The sequence below is a fragment of the Peromyscus maniculatus genome, chromosome 11, assembly GCF_049852395.1.
Source record: "Peromyscus maniculatus bairdii isolate BWxNUB_F1_BW_parent chromosome 11, HU_Pman_BW_mat_3.1, whole genome shotgun sequence".
Taxonomy (NCBI): domain Eukaryota; kingdom Metazoa; phylum Chordata; class Mammalia; order Rodentia; family Cricetidae; genus Peromyscus; species Peromyscus maniculatus.
Window position 1 is genome coordinate 72,311,806 of NC_134862.1, and position 23,026 is coordinate 72,334,831.

At 39.0% G+C, this 23,026-nt stretch overlaps 1 protein-coding gene across 2 annotated transcripts in view; it reads right to left on the reverse strand.

The window, feature by feature from the left end:
- Positions 1-13,653: 13,653 nt before the first annotated feature.
- Positions 13,654-23,026, reverse strand: part of Prrx1 (paired related homeobox 1) — a 66,840-nt gene continuing 57,467 nt past the window's right edge. Inside the window, exons 4-5 of one of the 2 annotated variants that reach the window (XM_076547866.1) lie at positions 22,705-22,776; positions 16,955-17,090 (exon numbers count right to left, since the gene is read on the reverse strand). In XM_076547866.1, coding sequence (XP_076403981.1) covers positions 22,722-22,776 — 55 coding nt within the window. In that variant the 3' untranslated portion in view covers positions 16,955-17,090; positions 22,705-22,721. Of the gene's footprint in view, positions 17,091-22,704; positions 22,777-23,026 lie in introns of both variants that reach the window. The other variant, XM_042258448.2, reaches the window with a different exon arrangement.

Sequence of the window (23,026 nt, forward strand, 5' to 3'; positions counted from 1 at the left end):
TCTTAGAACATCGCTGTTTTCAATTTCATACACACATATAATGTATGGTGATTACATTCTACCTTATTTTTTTAAATGAACATAATATTTGCAATTGTAACCATTTTTAAGTTCATAATTCCTTGGCATGAATTATATTCAAGATATTAATTACACTCATGATATTCATTAATTATACTCATGATATTAATTACATTTGTGGTATTCATTGATTGCATTTGCAATATTCATTCAATAACTATATTTATGATGTGATTTATTACATTTATGATATTATGTCCTGATACTACTGTCCATTTGTGGGGCTTTTCCAAAACAGAAATTCTGTACTTAGGAAATCATTGCTCTATATTCCTTTCTTTTCCATCTTGAGATAACGTCTAATCTTTCTGTCTCTATAAATTTGTATATTCTATATATTTCATGTAATACAATTCTATAATATTTGTCCTTTTTTAATGTAAAAACATTTTTAAATAAGAAACACAAAGCCAATACAGAGATGAAAGCCAAGAGGTCAGAGCAATAGCTAAGAGCTAAAAACCTTACCCTTCACTGTTGCGGTAGTCCTACCTCTCTGAAAGAGACCTACTTCCTGTGCGTCTGTCTTTTTATAGTGTTTCTGTTCTGCCTTCTCATTGGTCGTAAACCCAACCACATGACCTCCTAGTTACTGCCTCTCTATACAGAACCCTAGGTCTTCTATGGTTGGTATTGAGATTAAAGGCGTGTGTCTCCAATGCTGGCTGTATCCTTGAACATGCAGAGATCTACCTAGCTCTGCCTATCAAGTGCTGGGATTAAAGGTGTGCACCACCACCGTCAAGTTTCTGCTATGGTTTGCTAATAGCTCTGACCCCTGGGCAACTTTATTTATTAATATACAAATCACATTTTAGTACAAATAAAGTATCACAATATATACCATTTCATTTTCCCTGAGATTGGCTTGGTTTACTTAATATGATCATCTACAGTTCCATCCACTTTGCTGCAAATCATAGAACTTCTTTCTTCTTCATGGCTCTGCTGGATGTTTACGTCAACATGAGACAAACTAGAGTATTTGGGAAGAGGGATCCTCAAATGAGAAGATACCCTCTGTAGATTTGCCTATGGAGAAGCCTGTGATGACTCATTTTCTTAATTAGTGATGAATATGGGAAGGCCCAGCCTATTATGCATGGCTCTACCCCTGGACAGGTAGTTCTGGTATGTACAAGAAAGCAGGCTGAGCAAGCCTTGGTGAACAAGCCAGTAAGCAGCATTCCTCCTTGGCCTCTGCTTCAGTTCCTGCCTCCAGGTTCCTGACCTGAGTTCCGTAGATGATGGGCTGATGACAAACTGTAAGATAAACTAAACCCTTTCCTTCCCAAGTTGCTTTTGGTCATGGTGTTTTATGACAGCATTGGAAACCCTAAGACAATAGCTTTAAGATTTTCATTTCATGCTACATTTTCTCTCACTATTCTCTGTTGATGGAAAAGGTAAATTGATCTCATGAATTTACTACTGTGAATAGCGCTACAACAAATTTGATATGCAAGTGTCTCTGCAATATGCTGACTGGGGGTCTTGTAGGAAAACACCGAGGAGTGGTACAGAGAGGTCATGTGGTAGGTATATACAATGAAAATTTTAAAATGAAGAAAGAAAGATTCATGAAGTAGAATCAAAGGTGAGATATTAAGAAGTGGGGGAGAGAGAATAATGGGACACTTGTTCCATGAAAGCAAAGGGGGTTCAAGGGACACAGGAACCAGTAGTGGGAAGAGGAGGATGAATTATAATAAAGGATAACAACACATCTGTATGAAAATCTTGTAACAAAGCCCGGTGTTTTTTATATGAACTTACAAATTAAAAAATAATTTCAAATGGGAAAAAAATAACTAATTCTGGGCCTAATCCTATGAGAGCACTTTAGAAGTTATTGACCACCCTCCAGCATACTCACTGTGTTCCAGAGACCTGGCCTAGGCCTCCTTGCTATCTGTGAACAAGGTGGCTAGGCTGCCACTGGAGGTCTTTCCTGTAATCAGGCTCTCAGGATGCGGTGCTCCAACCTCCAGTGTCCATTTCACCAAGTTTCTTGACTGCCTGCAATCTTGTCTACTCTTTTTTTCAGTGAGAATTACAAATTGTCCAACCATGGTTTGGATTCTCCTCATTCTTCTTCCTATCTCTCAGAGTCTTTATTGACTTCAACACTCTAAAATTCCCTTTGTGAGGTACATGTGTCTCTGGAACATAGCTCCCCATAGAGCTTGGATGTTCATTCATTCATCAGTTTATCTGAATATTGTGCCCACACAGACACAGACTTAAATATTTTGACTGACTAATGATGAGTTATTGAAGGTAAAAGTCTAACATAAAAAAGTAGATCTTTTAATATAAACAGATCCAGCCATTATAATAAAAATCCTGCCTATGCTGATTCCTGTTCTCAGATGAACAAGTATAAGAGCCTTGTTTAAAGTCCGTAGCTAGTAAATATGGGTGCCAGGACTCACAGGTAACGAAAATACAGACAAATAAACAAGGCTAGCAAAATTCTAATCTAACCACAGCTACCATCATCCATCTTCTGTGCTTTGCCTCCATGTAACTTCTTTCCACTTATCCCCACCCCCACCTCCCACATTAGTGGATGCCTTTTGGCAAAGCAATGGGGACAGTTCCTTTAGATGCTGTCAAGGCTATCCATGGTACTGTGTCCCAGAATTCTTCTGCTGTCCTATCCTCAGCATTCTCTGTATTCTAAGCATGCATAATCTGTCTTTCTTACAGCTCTAACAGCTGGTATCCAACATCCTCTTACATGTAAAAGTTATTTTGCTCAGTAAAATACTCTAACCAACAGGATTGGAAGTAAGAATTTGCAGGTATGGCTGTGATCAGGACAAATACATGGATAAATCCTTATACGTGAGATTGTTTTGCTTGGAGAAAGAGGGAAGGAGAGGGTAGCATGAATAAGGTACCCAGTAGGTGGAGCAGGCTCAGTTTATGTGGCCCAAGGGACCAATGGAAGCTTCCTGAACATGGAAATATATTAGAGTGGACAAGCCTAAGATATAATTAATGGTCTACAACTCCATGGTGCAATGCTTTCTTCTATCTCCCAGTCATTAGCTCTAAATAAATCTACATGCTAAAATCATTTAAAGACACAGTAAGAATATAAGCCTAGTGAGGGAAGAAGCTGTGTTTACTATTTGGCCAGTGTGACCTAAAACAGAGAGTTTCAACAAAATGAGGTAATTGCTGAATATTAGTCCAACTCCCTAAACCCACCTCTGACAACAAATTCGCAGAAATCATGGAGAAGACTTTTGGATTCCTGTGGCCCATGAATGAGTAAGGGAGTTTAATGGTTAAATTATCATAGAAACAAGCTTCATTGCTTATGTATCTTCCACCCCACTGTGAAGAACTTTAATGCTGGGTCTCACTAAACTATAAACTCAGAGCTATAGCTTTAAGCTTGAAAGTAAAAACTACAAGCATGTGCATGCTCTACCTACAAAACACTAAAAAGAATACAGGTCTCCACACTTCTGCAGGAGGCATTCTCCAGCCATGAGCTTCTTTTTCTTGCAGTGACTCCTGAAGTAGCTGTGCTTACTCTTCTTTTTAAGTTAGTAAAATACGTCTCAAAAGTAAATTCTAAAAAATCCTGGATGAGTGAGTGTGGAGACCCAAATTTGCATCTCACTAAGGCAGCTGCCTTGCCTACCACAATAGCTCTCCTTTCCAAGAGGAAAGTCACATCTCTGACCTCAAAGAATGCATTCTCTCCGACTGATGTAAACGGGGAGCAAGTGAGCTGGGAAATTACCAGTGCTCCAACCTCTTGTCTGCTTGGGGGACCTTGAGAGAAAATTTCATAAAACACCATTTCAAATGCTTCTTTGAAACACTTAAGAAACTATTTCTGATATGCAGAAAATATTCTGTTACTGACATTGACCATGTTTGTGAAACTCAAACAATGCCTTAGAGCAAGCTACAGGAAGAAATCTCTCCTTAGAAGTCTCAGGCTTCACACAATTCTTTCCAGATCCACCTTGTGGTATTGTTGTGCAATTAAAATAACTGCTCCCCTTAGCCATCTGGCCTTAACAAGTTCTAATCTAAAGAGAATCTTTCCTGACCCGTATTGTGTTGATTCTATAGTCTTTGCTTGCCTATCACCCCTTTAAGTGGGTCATTTTCTGCACCTCAAATTTGTCCAGAAGCTGAGAGAAATGGCTGGCCAAATATATTTGTTTAGAAAAGCCAAGAGGGTACATTTTCCCATGTTCAAGGAAGAGGAAGAATTTTGTATTTGTTGACTGCTGCCTGGATACCGTCTATATGCATTGCTGGGGAGAGCAAAGTTGAGTCACAGGCATCCTTCAGGAGAGAGACTATGTCCCGCATATGGGATAATATCACCGGAGTGAGTTCTTTGATGCTCTCCAGCTCTTCCATCACGAGAGCCACATAAAAGCACATAAAAAATTAGTTCTCACTTTGTAATTCTCCAAGGGAGAACCATGGCGGGAGAGGCCAGTGCAAGAGAAGGAGCACATGGAGTGTTGGAATTTGGATCGAAGTTCTGGAATCTTCTCTCAAATCCCTGGAAAGTGTCGGCCCTCAAGATAGTTCGTCTATGTTTCACAGTTTACCTTTGTCATCATTCAAAGGGATTATTAAGTTTTCATTGATTTTTCAGTGTTTTATATATGGACACTCTATATGACAATGTTCAGATAACATCTAGGATTGAGGCCACCACTTAAATAAAATATAAAAACATGCATAAGACAAATAGTAATAACCCTGAACATTTTTATTCTTAAGCATTTTCAGAGCACTCTTTCCTACATTATCTGATTCCTGCTCACGGTTCTGAAAGGCATGTGTGACAGGGAAAAGCAGTGCTGAGATTCCTCTATTCCTTGTGTTCTTGTTGAGACCATTTCAAGTTTAACTAGAATATGATCGTGATAGAGAATCCCATGGGAAATTACCCAACTCTATTCTAGGAACCCAAGGTCAAGATGCCCCAGCTAACTTAGCTTCCGTTATACTGCCTGCTTGTGCAAACTTCGTCCTCTAGCTAGCCGCTTATCTTAGCTTTTGTTAAACTGCTTGAATACGAGGCCCCCTCCTCCCTGAAGCTGCCCAGCAAGATGCTCTCCCTAATACATGCATTGGTAACTACGACTCAAAAAGCCAAGCTACGGGGAGATCAAGTGGTTTCCCTCCTATTTCAAGGTGGGGCTTTGGTTCTCAGGGCCCTCAGTCTCTACTGTACCCCATTTACTCAAGCTGAGCATCAAAATAGCACAGCTAAATGCATGCCCAGTGAATGCAGTTTGGGATAAATGACAGTGGCATAACAGAGCAGGACACTACGGAAAGAAATGTCTTCCACAGAGTGAGTGAAATTTCCATGATCAACATGTGGCACTTGCTTTGAACTCTCCTTAGGTAGAATTCTTATAAAACAGTCCAGTGTGCAGCCAGAAAGCTGATTCCATGGCTTAAAATAAAAGCCGCTCTCATCAGCTAATGTTTGTCATGGTGTCTTTCATTTGGAAATGTGCTTCGCACATGTGAAGGCCTAATAAATGCTAGTTGATAATGACAATGAGGACTGATGAACTGAAATCGCCTTTGGCACTGAAGTTGTCAGCTTTCCCATGAGTAGCACATGATGAAGAATGCTGTGTCCCATTAGCGGCTTTCTGAATACTTGAGTCTATAAAAGTAACTTTTTGAACCCACTGTGATGGGGGGTCTGAGGGTTGATAACACAAGGCCATGTACACACAATGCCAATCATTCCGATGAAAACTGAAAAATTCAGTCAATCATCTGGGGATTTATCCACATGACACCAAACATCTGGATGACTGAGTGTTTCCAGTCCTCACTGGGATGGTGTCATGCAGCTTCAGAATCTACTATTTAAGATCAGCAATATTGCAAGGTATATACAGTTTTACATAGCATGCTGAAAAAGGGAACATAGGAGCATTTCATTTATTTCTTCTCTGGGCAACATTTGTAAAAAGACGGACATGTGACTACTCACCCTAAAGAACTCAGAGCCTCGTGGGAAAAGTAAAGCAGATTATGATGAATGCCCAAACGAGAGGACAAAGGAATTCAAGGCAAAGATGAACTCTGAGAGTTTTCAAGGCTTCAAAGATGAGGTGGCATTTGACCAAGACTTCATACTTAAACAGAATAGAGGTAGATGTTCTCAGTGGAAGAGGAAGTCAGTGGTGTGATTTATGTAAAGTCAAAGACACCCAGACACTCCAAAAATAAAAGGAGAAATTGAGAACAGAATGCAAGCACATTGGCAGTATCTGTCTGCAACCTGAGTGTTAGAAGGTCAGGCTTCACTCTCCCTTAGTTGCATGCTTTCCAAGAAACAAAAACTTCATGGGCAAACATGGCAGCCTTGCTCTGACCACAACCTGGTTCCTGGGCTCCAGTGTTTCCTTCTCAAGTTGCCCTCCTTGAGTACCTGCAGAGGCCATTTCTCAAAGCCCCTGCTCCCAAAGGAAGATGCTGCTGCTTGCTGTACACACAGAGGGGCAGCTGTTTGTGGGCTGTGAGTGAGGGTGGGTGGGTGAGCTGGAGGCCCCTCACATCACATACTGAAAAGGTAACAGGCGGAGAGGGCCAGCAGATGACAGGACTGGTATTAGGATCCAGACATCTGCACCCCACTCCTGGAACCCATGATTTATAAATTGGAATGGAGCCTTGCAGGTTGTTATAAGGGCGGGATAATCAACACAGTGGTATGATGCATTTATTTCACAGATTGTTACTTTATTTTACAGCATATCAGTATTTAAATGAAAGGAAGTAGGTCTCCATTGGTACTCTTTATGGAGTTCTGTAAATGTTAGGGACAGTTTTATATTTGGGGAGGAAGGTCAGAGGTAGAGGTAGAGTAGGAAAGACTGGGATGAATGAGATTCTGGAAGGTCTCATATGGGCTTGGTAGATAAATTCCTAAAAGAGATACATGAGCTGTTTGATGGCTCAAGTTCTTCCTTTCCCATCCCCCTCTACCTGTTCCTGACAGAGAGATCTTCCTTTTTCAAACTATTATTCCAATTATTACCCATTGTATGAAATTGAACTCTTATATGTAGACTATATCTAACTACTTTATGAGTAATGATTGTATCCCTCAACCCAGTAAGCTCTAACATTAGCTAACAAATATCTAGAATGTTTGTTTGTTTGTTTGAACTTCCATGGTTGTCTTAGTGTGGGGGCAGAAGTTTTCCTAACAGCTTTTTAATGATTCGTTGTAAAGGAGCTCTTAAAAAAAAATTCAGTTGTACCATTGAACGATACTTTCTGCCAGTCTATCATATTCCCATACCCCCTCAGGACTGGCTAGAGAGTTTGCAAAACCTGATGAAAAATGAAAATGTGGAAACACTTGTTCAAAACTTATTCAGAATTCCAAGAAGGTGACAGCTGAGCATTAAGACAAGCCTGGGGCCCTCTGAGCACGGGGGCCCTCTGAGCACGAGGCCGTGTGTGGCTGCACAGGTCTGCTTACCTTTATTCATCTAAGGCAAAGATGCCTTTCCTCCAGGCTTAGTTAGTGAACTCAGGGTGAACAGCCTTTTTACAATTTCAAAAAGTGTGGTCCAGCAGTAAATGAGATGATGCTAGATGGTACACAGATGGACATTTGTTTAGTGTCAGAGTTATGTACCAATGTGTTATGATATATGTAATAGTTATGTAAATGTGCCTTAGGGAAATATAATTTGCACATCAATCAATAATTTCATGTTTATTATTGTTTAGGACAAGGCTAAGTTACAAAATAGGCCAAATTAAAGAAAATATTAAGTAAATAAGAGTCCAGGTGGCAGGCAGATGTTGCACAAAGTACAAAATGGTGTTTAAATGACTCAAGTTCAGAAACACTGGGAATACTGGGTGGTTAGGGTGTCCTGATGACCTTGAGTATTTGGTAGCATCCTTGGGCACTCCTTACCTCTCCTTTTCTTTTCTAGCTGATCCCCCTTTTCATGTTGTGTCATTTAGTAAGTAGGACTTTGATTTGAGCAAAGAAAGGCCACCAGATCTAGAGCCTAGTTTAAAGCAGACCTGGAGAATCTCTCAGGTCTAAAACTCCACCCTCTCTTCCCAGCACACTCTCCTGACCCTTTTCTGTAGACTATAGAGACTCATTAGCCTAGGCAGAATGCTTGTAACCAACTACAAAGCTGGTCCCAGGCAGCCTTAGGCACTTCCATCATTCTTTATTCTCTTTATTGTAATTAACATTGCTTGTTTGATAAATAGTATCTACTATTTACCCCCAATTACTATTCTTCTCCAAATTACACATGGGCACACAAAATTTAGTAAGTATTGTTTATGATTAGTCTCTGGATTTGTATTCCTTATTTATCAAGAGTGTGTTAAATGGTATAAATGGTATAAAGGCTAACTTAATTTCCTCTGATCAGCAATCCTGTAAGTGTTAGCATTTCTACTTTGTAAAAGAGTCTCGGGAGCCCAAGTGGCTTCCCAAGAACACCTAGGAGGCCTATCTCTAACTCCTCTGATTTCTATGTTCAAGATATTTTCACTCTTCTTTGCTTGTGCACTGGACATCTGGGTCCTAGTGTTCCATTCTAGAATTGTGTTTCTTTCTAAATTCACCCAGGGCAACTGCTGCCTCAAATAAAAAGGTGTTAATCTTAGGGATTTAGAGAACAAGACATCAGAACTTCTGGGAACTCTGAGTAATTTGATGTCTTGAGTAATTCTTAATGTACTTTGAACCTTCTGTATACTCTTGGCTCATTAATGTAAATGTCTAAAAATATTTGTTTAATCAATTTTATTTATTATTAATATTCATTAATAGTAATGTGAATATGTTTTGGGTAACATGAAAAACCCTGTAGCCTATAGCTAATGTACAAATGCTGGAAAACACCAGAGACCATTATTTGAAAGTCTCTGATATTCATATCATCTAACATGAATAGCAACAGTACAGATAATCACATGCTGGTGTAAGCAATTTAAGCATCATTTTTACTTCCAAACTATTATTTCTTTAAACACTACTCAGAGAACATGACACAATATGTGATTAAACTTACTAGTATTTACTTTATTTACAAGAATGACTCATTATGAGCTTCACATGGGGCCATGGACACACACTGGGACCGTGGCAGCAGCTCCAAGTAGGGCTGGCACTATGATTCTTTCTCACTTCACATCCTCCAGTCCAGGTGCCTGAAGTGACAGTCTCAAACTCTTCAATGACATTGTTTCCTGAGATCCTTTAACTTAGCAACTTCTCTTTATTAAGTTTAGTTCTCTCTAAAGATTGTACTTGGGATTCAAGATTAGAAAAAAAATCAGAATACCTTTTTTTAATGCTTGAAAGAAAAACCAATAGGAAAACACTGCCTAAGATGGACAGCACTGTGGGCTCATGGGCATTTGAGTGGAGCAGTTAGGTCAAATTATTTGTGTTCCAAGAAAGAAGGTAAGCAACAATTAAATAAGGTTTTGAAGAGCACTGCCTTCTTTTCAGACTAAAGAACACTTGAAAACTTTACTAGATAAGGAGCATAATACATAGAATTAAAATTCATCCTGACCCTAGAAAGAATTATTACTAGGAGTTAATTGCAAGTTGCTTGTTTAGACTTTCTGTGGCTGTCAGGTTATTGCTAAGTGGAGGCCTCATAAACAAGAAGCTTCCTAACATGTCCTCTCCAGACCAAATGGACATGTGTTTCCCATTTCAGCATTTCATTGCCCCAACTGAAAACAAATCAGCTGTGTCCTTGGGATCTTAAGGAGAGAAGGTTAGGATTTATTCCTGGACAAGCCTGAGGAAAACATTACCCTAATGGATGAAATGTGTTTGTACTAAAGACTTCTCAAAAGTGTTAAACTAGCCTTTCCCAACTTGAGCTCCTCTGCCTTGAAAAGAGTGAAAATTCAGGAAAGTCCACTGGTGTTAGGCTGGCTTTGTCTTTATGTGAGGAATGATGCATAAACTTTGCTTTGGTTTAGATAAGCATCAAAGTAGTCACTGTCTCCAGGGATTACACACACACACACACACACACACACACACACACACACACACACACACACACACACACACACACCTTCACCTTCACCAGTGTGGTCTAAAAATGCCACCCTTTCTTGGCTGTATACAGCAATCGAAACACACTTCCTGTTTTCTCAGGCCAAATTCCTCAATCAATTCTATTTTATTTCCTCAAGAAAACTTTCTCTGATTTCTCAATGTTCAACGTGGTCAGCAAGAATGTCGGTTCTAGAAAGATTATTTGCCTTTCTGCACTGAAAATAATGGTCTCCTTAGGTCTTCGAGCCTACTGTGGAGGAATTTTGGCTTCTTTTTATGGTTTTTACCCTGACAGAGCACAGGAAATAGGAAAATAGATTTATTTTCCTTGGCAAAATCAGAGGATGCTGGGTTTAGCAATCTGAAGGTTTTTAAGAGTTCAAGCTGGGCAGCACAACATGAAGCCACTCGAACTGGAGGTCAGATTCTCAAGTATAATTAGGGAAATTCACCACCATTAATGGTCTCCTTCTCAGTTCTGTGTGATAGGAATACCCAGCAAGCAAGGCAGTTGACTTTCCTGTTCCTCTTCTCCTCCCTTCTATTTTTTTTTTCTTTACCCACTATACTAAGGTGACAAGGAGCTGGTGACCTGCTCATGCTGACGTGATGCCTCCCTGCCTTTGAGAAAATAAAAGACTAGTGTAAAGGGGAAATTGGAAATTTATCCTTGTACAGGTGATTGATACAAATTCAGAATGAAATGGAGAAGTCACTACTTCATCACTCAGATTTGCGAGACTCCACCTGGAGAGAATCCAATACCTAATCCTTACTTGAGGTCTCCAACCAGTCAGACTTGGATTTTTTAGTAGACGTTTTAGTAAAATCATTTGAGGTTAGTCTGTGGTTGTATCTTCTTGCTTTCATATTTCATAGTATGAGGTCTATCTTTTTTATTTTTAAATCTTTTGAACGACTTCAGATTTCCTCACAATCACCATTTTTGGAATGTGGTGTGAGATCTTATTTGACAAGATAATTCACATTGATGTGAAATATAAGCATATTATATCATACTGTGAAATCATACTGTATGTAATTTATACCAGCAGTACTGGCATTCAGTGAGAGATGGTATTTCACTTTCAGGAAATATCAAAATGAATATATGAGCAAATTCACCAAGATAAGCATATACATATCAATGATATGTCCTATATCATTTTTTTTTTAAAATCTAGATACCATATTGTCAGAGAATGGTCCTGGAATAAAGTTGTGTGAGGAGAATTCTGTATTCTTGTGAGAACACTCAAGAAAAAAAGACAAGAGTCTTGTGACCTCAGTTTCTTCAAAAACGTGGGACTGTTCTTGAAACGTGTTTTTATGCTCTCTCAGGTGTGGTGAACAGGAGTGAGTTGACTTCAGATTACTCGCTATTGCTTGCTGCTGTTATTCAATTAAATGTTTAACTGATCCTTTATATGCCTCCCTCTGTAGAAAAACATGATTTTGCTACTTGCAGCTTATCCTTGTGACTGTATACAACTTGAACTCATGAGAACTTCACTCATGAGACCTTTCTTAACCCTCAGAGTGTAAATTGTCTGGGGCTCTGAATAAAGTTGACTATTACATGAGACTTTAGTCCACCTCATTTATCGTCTCCTTTCTCCCAGGTCCTACCATCTCTAGAATGGTGACACATATTATAAGAGAAAATATGCAATATTATTGTGTTTAAAATAGTCAACAGCTCCACCTAGCTCCCTGCAAATGACATAATTTCAGCCTTCACTGTAGATAAGTAAACCTCCACTATGTACATTAATCACATCTTTAAAATTCATTCTTCTGTTGGTGAGCATCCAGGCTGATTCCATATCTTGGTTACTGTAAATTACATGTTTACTGCAGTTGATATAAAAGTTCTCTTTTTAGTTTTAGTTTTTTGAGGAGCCTCCATACTGATTTCCACCCTCCCCACCAAGGATTCTCATCAGCAACTGTCACTTATTTTCTTGTCACTGAGAGGAGATGGCACCTCCATGTAGTTTTCAGATGGTCAAGGATTAAGACATGTCTTGACATAAGTCTGAGATAATAAACAGGCTTGATTTCTCTCTTCTCAGATTCTTAGAAGCAGCCCTCCATAGCCCTCTCCCTGACTGTAGCTGTTCTTCAAAGCACAATATCTATCCCTGTGTCGAAACTACTCCCAAAAACCATTTACTAAAATGATTTATGTATGACAGGGCAATTTCTCATCTCGAAAAAAAACCATTCATATTTGTATCCCAAGTTGTCATTTTAAACTTCTGACTATGCCCCTGACCTTGATACTCAGTCCTGCTTTTCATGTCCTTACTTACCGGCAGCTCCCATTTGGAATTGGTAGCTTCAACGGTATATCTGAGACTGCACCATCCTTCCCCATGACCAAGCCTCTCTTTTTGCTGTTGATTTTGATGAAGTGTATCAATGATTTACTCCCTGAGTCACCAGGGTTCAGTTGGTATTATCATCGACTCTCTTCCCTTCTTTCAGGGCCATCCTATTGAGTCTTCCCTTGGAAGACGCACCCTAGTCACCATCCCCCATATGGCACCTCTGTCTTCCAGGGCTTGCTCTGCTTTAGTTCATCTTTGCCCTTTTGCAAGAAGTGTCCTGCCAAAATGGCAAGTTTGAGGATAGTTTTTTTTCTCTTGTTTATAAACCATCCTTGCTTAAAAACCTTCTATGGGTCTCTATGGCCTGAAGAAAAGTCCATGTTTTTTGTTTGAAGTTAAAGGTCAACATCAAACTTCAGTGGGTTTTTTTTCTATTTAGTTTAAAAATAAACTCTTCATCTTCCTGAGTTTCCTGAGCCCAGATTCCTCAAGGCTGCATCCCTGGCTCATTCCTTCCTGTCTCTTGTTGTTGCCTCTTCTTCCTCTCTCCTCTTGTCCCACTCTAACTCAGTGTTTTCTTTCTTCTTCTTCTGGAATTATTCTATGCATTCTATCTGTCTAACAACTATTAACTGATTGTCTTGAATTGTTGCATAAAATTGTTTATTATCAAGTTGCCCTTTTGACCAGATTTTAATTGGTAAGAAAGCAGCTTATTCCTCACCACATGGCTTTTCTGTTCTCTTTATTGTCACATGCCCACACTGTACACAACGGTTGCTTAAAATGCTTCATTTTGATATTATTAAAATAAAAGCTTGTGCCTTGTATGAAGACTATTTGTCATATCATGTGTAGTACTGTGGGTACTAAAGTCATTGGTAAAATTGCTGAATTTTCATGAGAAGTTCAGCCCTCATCTTCCCATTGTACATACAGATATTCCTTCTTCCCCCCACTACTATTTTTGCTTTTGAAGAATAATAGATTATTTTTTCTTTTACAGGATATAATATTGTACTTTGATAGAAAGTTCCCTTGCTTATAAACCATTCTTACCTTCACTTTTCTCAATGTCATCTTGAATCCAAGCAGTTCTTCATTTTGGAAGTTCAAAGTAAAAACAATCATCCGAGTCCAGTATAGATTATAACAAAAGATAATGTTGTATCCGTCTTTCATTTTATTGAAAAGAAATCATTTCTATTCTAGCACAAACAATGTATATTTTACATCATAAAGCAAGTTATAATTTACATATTACATTTCTTATGAGATCTTTATTACCATATGTCATTTAATTAGGTCATTACTTCTGGTTTAATTTAACCTGCCAAGTACTCTACTAATTAGCCTCTTGTTTGGAAAGGGATTGGGGACAATAATAGTTTAATGCCTTCATCTGGGTATATTGATGGAGAGCAACAGGTGTTTGTATGCCTTGAGTCTGTGGCACTGCAACACTCCTCTGGCAGTTGACTTACAAGCTAGAAATCTATTCCTTCAAATTACTTGTTAAACTTATGTTTATTTAAAAAGTGGATCACATGAACAAAATTGAGAGCTAGTGTTTCAGGGATATCTCCAGATAAGTGCTCAGATAAAGATGTTGTGGTGTGGGTCCACCAGCAGCAGGCATTCCTGTGACTAACTAGCATGGGTTATTCTATGAAATTCCCAGAAATTGCTGATTTGAAGCATCAGATAAGGCCTCCTCCCACTTTCTCCTCTGAGTTTATGGAATCGGGCTCTTTTGATGGCCACTGGAAATGAAGTCAGGATGAAGGATTCAAACAACTTCAAACAATTTTCTTATATGACTCTCTTCCAAGATTCTACCCTCCTTAGCAAAACCTTTTCATTTCTAATTTCTGTTCCTTGCCTACAATCCAAATCTTTTAGCTATTCGCTGCAAACTCTAAATCCCCAAAGTTTATCAGTCTATTGGACTTGTACTCACTTTACAAATCAAAGGAAGTTTTTACAATAAGGTTGTACTGTTCCTTTGAAATTTGATAACACACAGCAACCAATGGGGCAAATACATGAGTGGTAAGACTCCTTAAAACAAGCAGTGTGCGTTCAGCCAGACCACATGACCTACTCTGAAAGAACTGCTTTAATAGTAGTTCTTGAGAAGGTTCACTTCATGAGATCAAAGTACACAAGATGGTCTTCCTTCTTATTATTAAACAAAGTACAAAATCACTTGAAATATATTTTTAGACCGGTGGCTGTTAACTGAAATAATATCACCATTAACTCAATTAGCTATGCCAAGGGAAGTACAAACGTGTACTAAAGGTGCATCGTATACCCCCAAATACTTTGCCTGTCACTCATATTACAAAGTTGACATATTTGGCCAAAATCAATCGGAAGCATTTTATTCACTGAGAACTATGGTTATTAGAACCAAGTTGCTGATGAGAATATAAGTTAAAAATATCTCTATACTTTGTGCCTTAAATTATTCTTTGGTCAAATGATGTGATTGTTGAGATATCTAAAAATATAAACCTATTTATTATTTCCAAACACAGGGTTGGGTTATATGTATGCACAGCCAGGTATCATTTCCTGCTAGAAAACAAAGCTTCCAGATGCTGTGTTAGTCCATGAACATTGTATGCTCTTAAAGTCCCTTTTCTCCCATGGCTACAAAGTGCTGGAAAAACAAAGAACAAGGAAGGAAGGGAGGGAGGGGGGAGGGAGGGAGGAAAGGAAAGAAAAGAAAAGAAAAGAAGAGAAAAGAAGAGAAGAGAAAAGAGAAAGAAATAGAGCCAACAAACATAGCCTCACAGCATCCCTGTGAGGTACGTAAGAATTATTAAACCCATTCTATAATCAGGTAAACTAGACACAGTGTGGTAACATGGTTTGGTCAAGTCCACCAGGAAAGTTGACAAAGCATAACTGGGAACAAAGAGAAACAAAGAAATACCTTCCCTGCCTCCCACCCTACATACTAAACCTCATTTCAAAAATACTAAAATATAAAAGTACAACTGTCCTTAATTTTTTATTAGCTCTAGGCACTTCACTTAAACATTACTTGTTTTCATATTTCTGCGGAGTGGAGAAAGAGCAGATGGCTAACTATTCCCCTTCCCCGCCCCCACACTGTGCCTGTTTTCTGGGTATATTTTCCGTGATATGTCAGATGATATAGACTTTCCATCTAAGCTTAGGCTCCAAACTCAAGATCATTCTTATACTGCCAAATAATTCCTATTCCCATTAAAGCCCTAATGTGAAAATGAAAGCTGTTCTCAAACAGTTTCCTAGCAAATTGCTCTTTGACCTTAATGAGAATTTTGTATAGAATATGGAAAACAGCAAGATGCCACATTAATGTATCATTCCTCTGTAGATAAGGAGCGTGGTGGTGGTGTAAAGTTTGCTTTTATAGTGTTTGAGAAACTGCAAACTGAAGCTTGCAATATTATATATATATATATAATATATATAAATATACACAGAATATATATATATGTAAGTGTGCATCTGACCACCCCTAAGGCACCAAAGAGGTAAAGGCTATGCCTTTCACAATTCAGCATTTGTTTCCCTAAAAAAAAATCTACAAAATATCCTACAAAAATTCTCTCCATCTCTAAAGCCAAAAGTACTTCTACCCAAGAGCAAGTGACAGCAATTGTTCAAAAGCAACAAAATCTTTAAGTTAGGATGTTTATTGTTTGGTTTGGATGAGGGACGGTATTGATGGTGACATTATAATCTAGAGCTTAGGGCTTAAATCCACAGATTAGCTCTCGATCTTAGAGCTTAGAGTGCACCAGACATGGCCAATCACATTGACTAGACAGGTCAGACACCAGAACATCTGTACATTTCTTATTCCTGAAGCTGATAGAAAAACCTTACCACGACAAACAGACATGGAGACAATGATACAGATTCTTCAGAAATGCTTTGGATTTTCAAAATCTCCTAAAGAGACTTAGAAGGAGACAGAGTAAGGCACTGAGGTCAAATTGGCTACTGAGAAGTAATCTTTCACACATACATATATATGTATGTGCGTATACGTGTGTGTGTGTGTGTGTGTGTGTGTGTGTGTGTGTGTGTGTTTCTTTGGCTGCTGCAGATTTTTTTTTTAATTCTCATACAGTTATAGGAATGGGTGGGCTGAGCCTAACTGAAGAAGCCTGGAGTATAATTAGCAAAGCATGGATAGAAGGAAAACACAATAAACACACACAGAAGCAAATGGTGATGATATCCGAGAGGAAGAAGGAACCACTGTTAACTAATTTTCATTTTGTTCCTCTCCTGCTTTTCTCCGCCATGGTCCCAATATTTTAGTTCTGGCTTTGTTTGTTTGCTTTTATTTTTTCCAGCAGATGAAGAAATGACAGAACAGGATAGGTTTCTTATGGTTTTTGCTTTCTTCTTAGGCCTGTTTAATTATTTTTTTTCCTCAGTTGACTGTTGGCACCTGGTTCCTCTGTAAACTATATTCCTTGGCCTTCAGTCTCAGGTTGGCAATGCTGTTGGCCATGTTGATGCCCTGTGCAGGGCTATTGTTGGCACATGTGGCAGAATAAGTAGCCATGGCGCTGTAGGGACAAAGGAGAGAGTAGGGAGAACAACAGGCATTAGTTTCATAAAGCTGCAAGTCCATGCCCTGGGTGGAGATACTCTCAGGACAGGGGCAGGCAGGGCGTTAGGGTGAACAGAGGACCTCTGGGGTCTCTGATAGGCCCAGCTTTCAATTAGTCTAAGGTCCTTGGAAAAGGGTGGCCATCTTTTACAGGACATTGGGGAAGCAGAGGAAAAGGAGATGGGGGTAGGGAGAGGTATTTGCTGTGTTGAATACAGTGAGTAATGATTTATTTCTGAGGGAAGAGGAGATTCTGAAGTCAAATAGCAGGAGTTTCATCAGCTACTTAAACAGAGTCTAAGCTCTCCTACCTATACCAGACAGCCTGTGGAACCAGTGGAGCAGATCAGCAAGGGAGCGACACTAGACTGAAAGAATTTTGCTTCTTCAGTCTGGGGAACTGACCTTCATTTCAATGCATTTTGGATAATTGTCAAAACCATAAGGAATGATGTGCTTGTAGAATTGGTTAAGCAACCCAACATACTCCTCTGTCGTTGTGATTCACTGGACAGTAGTAACAAAAGTTGTCAGATCAAGACTTTCCTATCAATGGGTCTTGATTTTTAAAGCTTCTCAAAAGTACTTGACTAGCACACACCACCTTTGGGGTAAGTCACTTTGGAGATATTTAAAATTACAAAATAAACTTCCCCAGTTATAGTTTTACCATTCTTGATCTCAGACATAACTGTTTCTCACTGTTTATACTGTTGAGAGAAACATGAGCTAGTTTTGATTGTCATAGACTATAGTTAAGACCTTGACAAGAACTCATCATTGGTGGGTTTTTATTCAGGGCATCCACAAATCTCTTTTTTAAAGGAAAAGAAAATGGTGTGTAGATGTGGGTGCAAATGGTCTCTTTCTCTCTGTGAAATAATTAAAATGAGACTTTTTGGACTAAGTGGAATGTTTCTAGCTGTTTCTAAGATTAGTAAAATCCCTTTCAACAAAGAGCTGAGATGAGACTTAGAATCGGGATGACATGCGCTTTTCCTGCCGCCCGCATTCCAGTGAAATTTTGCCAGCCACACAGGAGTTTGTGGTTCTGGGATTGGATGACAAGATCAGAAAGAAGGAAAACTAAAGTTAGGGGGAATAGGTCATTGGTGTTTAGTTGGAACAGCACAGAGTCAAGATTAGAGTTAAGACTCACAGTAGTCTATTTCACCTCAGAATCTAGCATCTACCAAGAAAAACACGAGTTAAAGAAATATACTAAGTTTCAGATCACTTACTCACCCTATAAAACAAACCTTTTAAACGCTTTATTACACGGGTATAAGTGACTGTGAGAATAAAGTCTACATTACAACAGACGTGAAAAGGCCCAAGGTGACAAAAGAATTCTACATGCTTACATTTCCTTTGTTTAGCTTTCCCTCTTACTGATCATTTCTGGGTAGATGGCCCTAAGTCTCCGTCCCCAGACAAGGCTAGGTTCTCCTGTAGCACCCTGTATTTTTGCTTTACTCATTTATTTCATGTGTAATTAATAACTTGTTCGGTATCTGTCATTGTCATGTATAAGCTGCATAGGTCACCACATCTACTTTCTCCATCACCATATCCTCAGGTAGAGCTGACACCACATCCAGCACATATTTGGTGTTCAATAAACCGCTTACTGAATAAACAGCCATTGATAGATACACAGTGATTAAACTGATCTGTGCTCAATGTCCCTGCCATCTGTAATCCTGCCGCAGAGATCTTTAAAAGGAATTCAATTATTCTGGAGAACTAGTCATTTCTGCAAAATTTAACTTAATGGAAGGAAAGAGTCAGAAGGATGTGGCATAAGAGGGCATAATCATTGCATATTCCTAGATCTATAAAGATGTCTTTTCATAGTAAAAAAAATGCATTAAAGCTTAATAAAACAGACTGTTTTTTATCAAGGTTCATCCAAGAGGCATAGGAGTCCTCAGTTAAAGCAGGCTTAAATTATGAATGAGTAAATAATAACAACAATCCACTAAGACAAGGACAAAAGCCAAATAGATATCATTTAAATTCTAGATGAATTACATGTTTCTATCTAATATCCTATCAGAAATCAATGCAAACCCAAAATTTATAGTTCAAAAATTTCCAGGATATACCAAACACTCAAAAATTTAGTAGCTGCTAGGTGTGGTAGCACACACCTTTAATCCCAGCACTTGGGAGGCAGAGGTAGGTGGATCTCTGACTTTGAGGCCAGCCTGGTCTACAAAATAAGTTTCAGGACAGCCAGAGTTACACAGAGAAACCCTGTCTTGAAAAAACAAAAAATAAAATAAAACAAAAAATAGTAGCTAAGAAAAGAGATAATAACCAGATTTGGGGAATATATCTAAATTGTGGATTATTACAAAATGAAATTAGCCTTTCTCAACCAGGTTTCTATGAGAATATCAAGTCCTAAAGACAGTCTACAGTTATTAGCATTTTAAACACATGGAGCAGAAATTGTCATTACAGAGTGTCTGTGTTATTTGTTAAATACTGGGAAGAGAACTGAGTGACTTCTGAATATACAAGGCTAAAACTTCATGAGAGAACTTAAAGAAAAAATGATCAATGTGAATTATAGATTGTTATGGAATGATTTTGCTTTTAGATACTTTGCCTATGTTTCTAAGAGAGTTGTTCTCCATCCTTTGAGATTCTGGGCAGCTAGGTCCTACTTCATAGAAATTCACATTTTCTGTGATAACTGAAAGTATTCTATTTCCTCAATGGAGGAAGGGATTTGGAACCTTGGGGAGCATGTATTAATTTTCTGAAGTTGTTGTTACTATTTCTCTGAATTTTCTGCTATAGTGTTGGTATCCATTCTGCTATAGCACATTGTTTTGGCTACAATTATTTCGTAGTCTGCTATCTATCTCATCTGATGTTCTAGCCGGAGTACTTTCTATGGTAACACATCTCTTAGACACACTGAATTTCTCTCTAAGGTAGGTTGGCAGTAAGTAATATGAATCGATCTACTTTCTCACTCAAAACCAAATGAATAAAAATTAGGATAGTATCTTGCACAGGAGATTGAATATTCAGCAGGGCATTCAAGTGGCAGCCTGTACTAGCACAGCAGAGAACAGATCTTTTTTGCACTCTGTGGTTCTGCAGTGATGAAAGCGACCTCTAGCAGTGATTCTGTGGCAATCTTATATGAAGTCCCTCGAGTTACAGGGCCTGAAGTTAAGAAAGCAGTTGATATTAACGAGTGACATTTGCACTCCCTTGGGAAGCTGGGTAAGTGATACCAGTTTCACTTGATAAATGCTTAAGAAAGTCACTAATTTTCAAAGATTGAACAAACTTAGTATTGTAGCATTTGTTAGCTGAATATGAGACTATGAAGAACAGACACCATATAATCCCACAAATCAGAATTTCAGTCATATTTTATACATTTCCCTCTGGGTGTTTGACATAGGTCTATTTTTACAGCTCAAGCTAAATGTGCAGTATAGGCCAGCAATGGGCAGCTTTTTGACATACCTACGACAAACATTATCAGTCAGAAAAGAGAGAATTAACTACTGATGTCCCAAGAGTTGCTTAGTCATGCTTTAAACATAGCATTGGAAGGTGGAAGACTTGTTTGCTTAAGTGACAACAGATGCAGAAGAGCCTTGAATGGCTGCCAATCTGAGAGACTATTCATGACCACCTGTTTTCTATGTCATGGAAACTTCTAAAACTCTGCTTTAGGAAAGGAAAGAGAGCCCTTAAATATCTTCCCACCAGAGAGGCACCAGCGAAGGTAATTAATTGATTTCAACCAAATAATGCGTCATCTAGCCCATGTAAAATTACTACTTGTTCCTACACAGAATGAAATTTCTTGGAATTAAAAAAAAAAAAAAGACAGAAACTCAGTAATGTGTATCAGTTAAACACAGGACAGCCACCAAGAGCCCAGTCAACTGACAGACATCTAAGTGCTAAGTCTCCCCCTGGGTAAGAAACTCTCACTCCTGTAAGCAGGGAGCACATAGGAGCTGAGAGCCCTGGGACCGAGTTTTCAAAGGTTGGCTAATGTACCATTTCTGATGAATTTTTAACAAAGCTCTTTGAATCTGTAACCAAGAGACTATATTGCCAAATAAAGCACATGGAGACACTAGGGATGAGAAAGAGACGCTTGTCTTCCATCTGCTGACTCATCAAGTCTGCAGTGGGACTTCACAGAGCTGACATATTTTGAGAAGCATGAGGTTTTCCACTTCCTTATTTGGAGATTCCAAGCAGATGCAACCCAGCAGCATGCTAACCCCACTAACGGTTAGATAATTGTTTCCTCTGGAGACCAGTTCTACTTGATCTGAAAGGTAGTTTTTAAGGAAAACTGAGTGAAAATAATTGCCAATACCAAGGAAGTATAGCAAATATTCTAAACAGTTTGACTTCTAATCACCCATAGAGTCAGTCCTATAAATCACAAAACAATTGAGGAGAAATGTTAATACCTGACTCGATCTTAAGTGCTATTTTCTGGTTGGCCTTTTTGAATATAGGATGACAAACTGCTCAAAACATCACCCTAAAGGTGATCATGACAGCCTAAGGAGTATGTGAATGGTCCTTAGCATCCAAGTTCCCATCAACTCTAGCTTGTCTTTCACAGGTCCTAGTTTGTGGTTTTCTGAACCCTGAAATACAGAGGTTGGAAGCCATCTCTTTGGCTTGTTCTTTTGCCAACATGAGAACAATGGAAGTATGCTTATTTCATCTAAGAAAAGTAAATTTCAGTTTCCCTAGGGAAATGTACTTCTAAAGTAAGATCCCGCAAATCCTTTGGCGATGCGCCTATGTAACTTAAATCATCATTTCTTACTTCTGCTTGAAATTTGGAAGTTGAGCTTTAAAATGTATACTTGGTTTTTCTAAGTGGACACACGGGACTGCATTTCATTAGTAAGACATTAGTTTCTATTGCCTGTTCTGTGATCCTTCTACAATGTTCAACTTCTCTTTCTAGAAACATCTTCCTACTGCCACATGATCTTTTGTGTTTCCCTTTTTCAGTCTTGAGCATGCCATATTGTTTATCCCTAGATTCTCAACTCCCTTGTGAGACATACAATAGGGAAATTATGTCTAGCTCGATTTTTCAATATAAGGTTATATAATAAATCAACTATGATATTATCCTGAGAAGCAACAGAGGCAGGACAATGATGGAGTCTGACCCCTGGCTCATACTCTGGGTGTCTAAAGGCTCCCTAGTCAAAGTCTGTCAAATATGACCATCATGGGAATTACTTCAGAGTGGAACTACAGAGATCAAAAGCCCAGCCTCACTCTAGACTGAATGGATCAGTCTTCATAGGCACAGCCCGATCATCCCAGAACATAATCATGTTTGAGGGAAGCTGCTCTAGACTGTCTCACTTCCTCAGAAAGCGTGCTTTCTTACAGTTCTGAGTTCTAATTTCCCGCTTGGGGAAACTCCACTGCTTATATTTCTAAGACATCAGCCCCAGTTTCTTTAAAAAACAAAAAAACAGAAACTAATTCCCCCTTAAGCCCTACCCCCAAGAAGCCACCCTCAACCCCATCTGACAAGTTACCTGTTCAGTGTCTTCCGTTAGAATCCGTTATGAAGCCCCTCGTGTAAACAACATCTTGGGAGGGACGAAGATCTATTTTTGAAAGTGTGAAAGGGAGAAATGAGCCAAATGCGTTGAGCAGATGTCAGCAGCACCATGACCAAGACCAACTGAGGGGAGGGGAGGGGCACTATGAAAGAGCAATCAGCTGTTCTTTCCCTTGCCACTAGTTTCGAGTCCAGCCCTCCCTCTGTAAATGGCACTCCAGACCAGTACTACAGAGACAAGCCATTCACGAGCTACCTCTCAGAGGAACAAAGGTGTCTGGGGAAGGGTTTCTTGG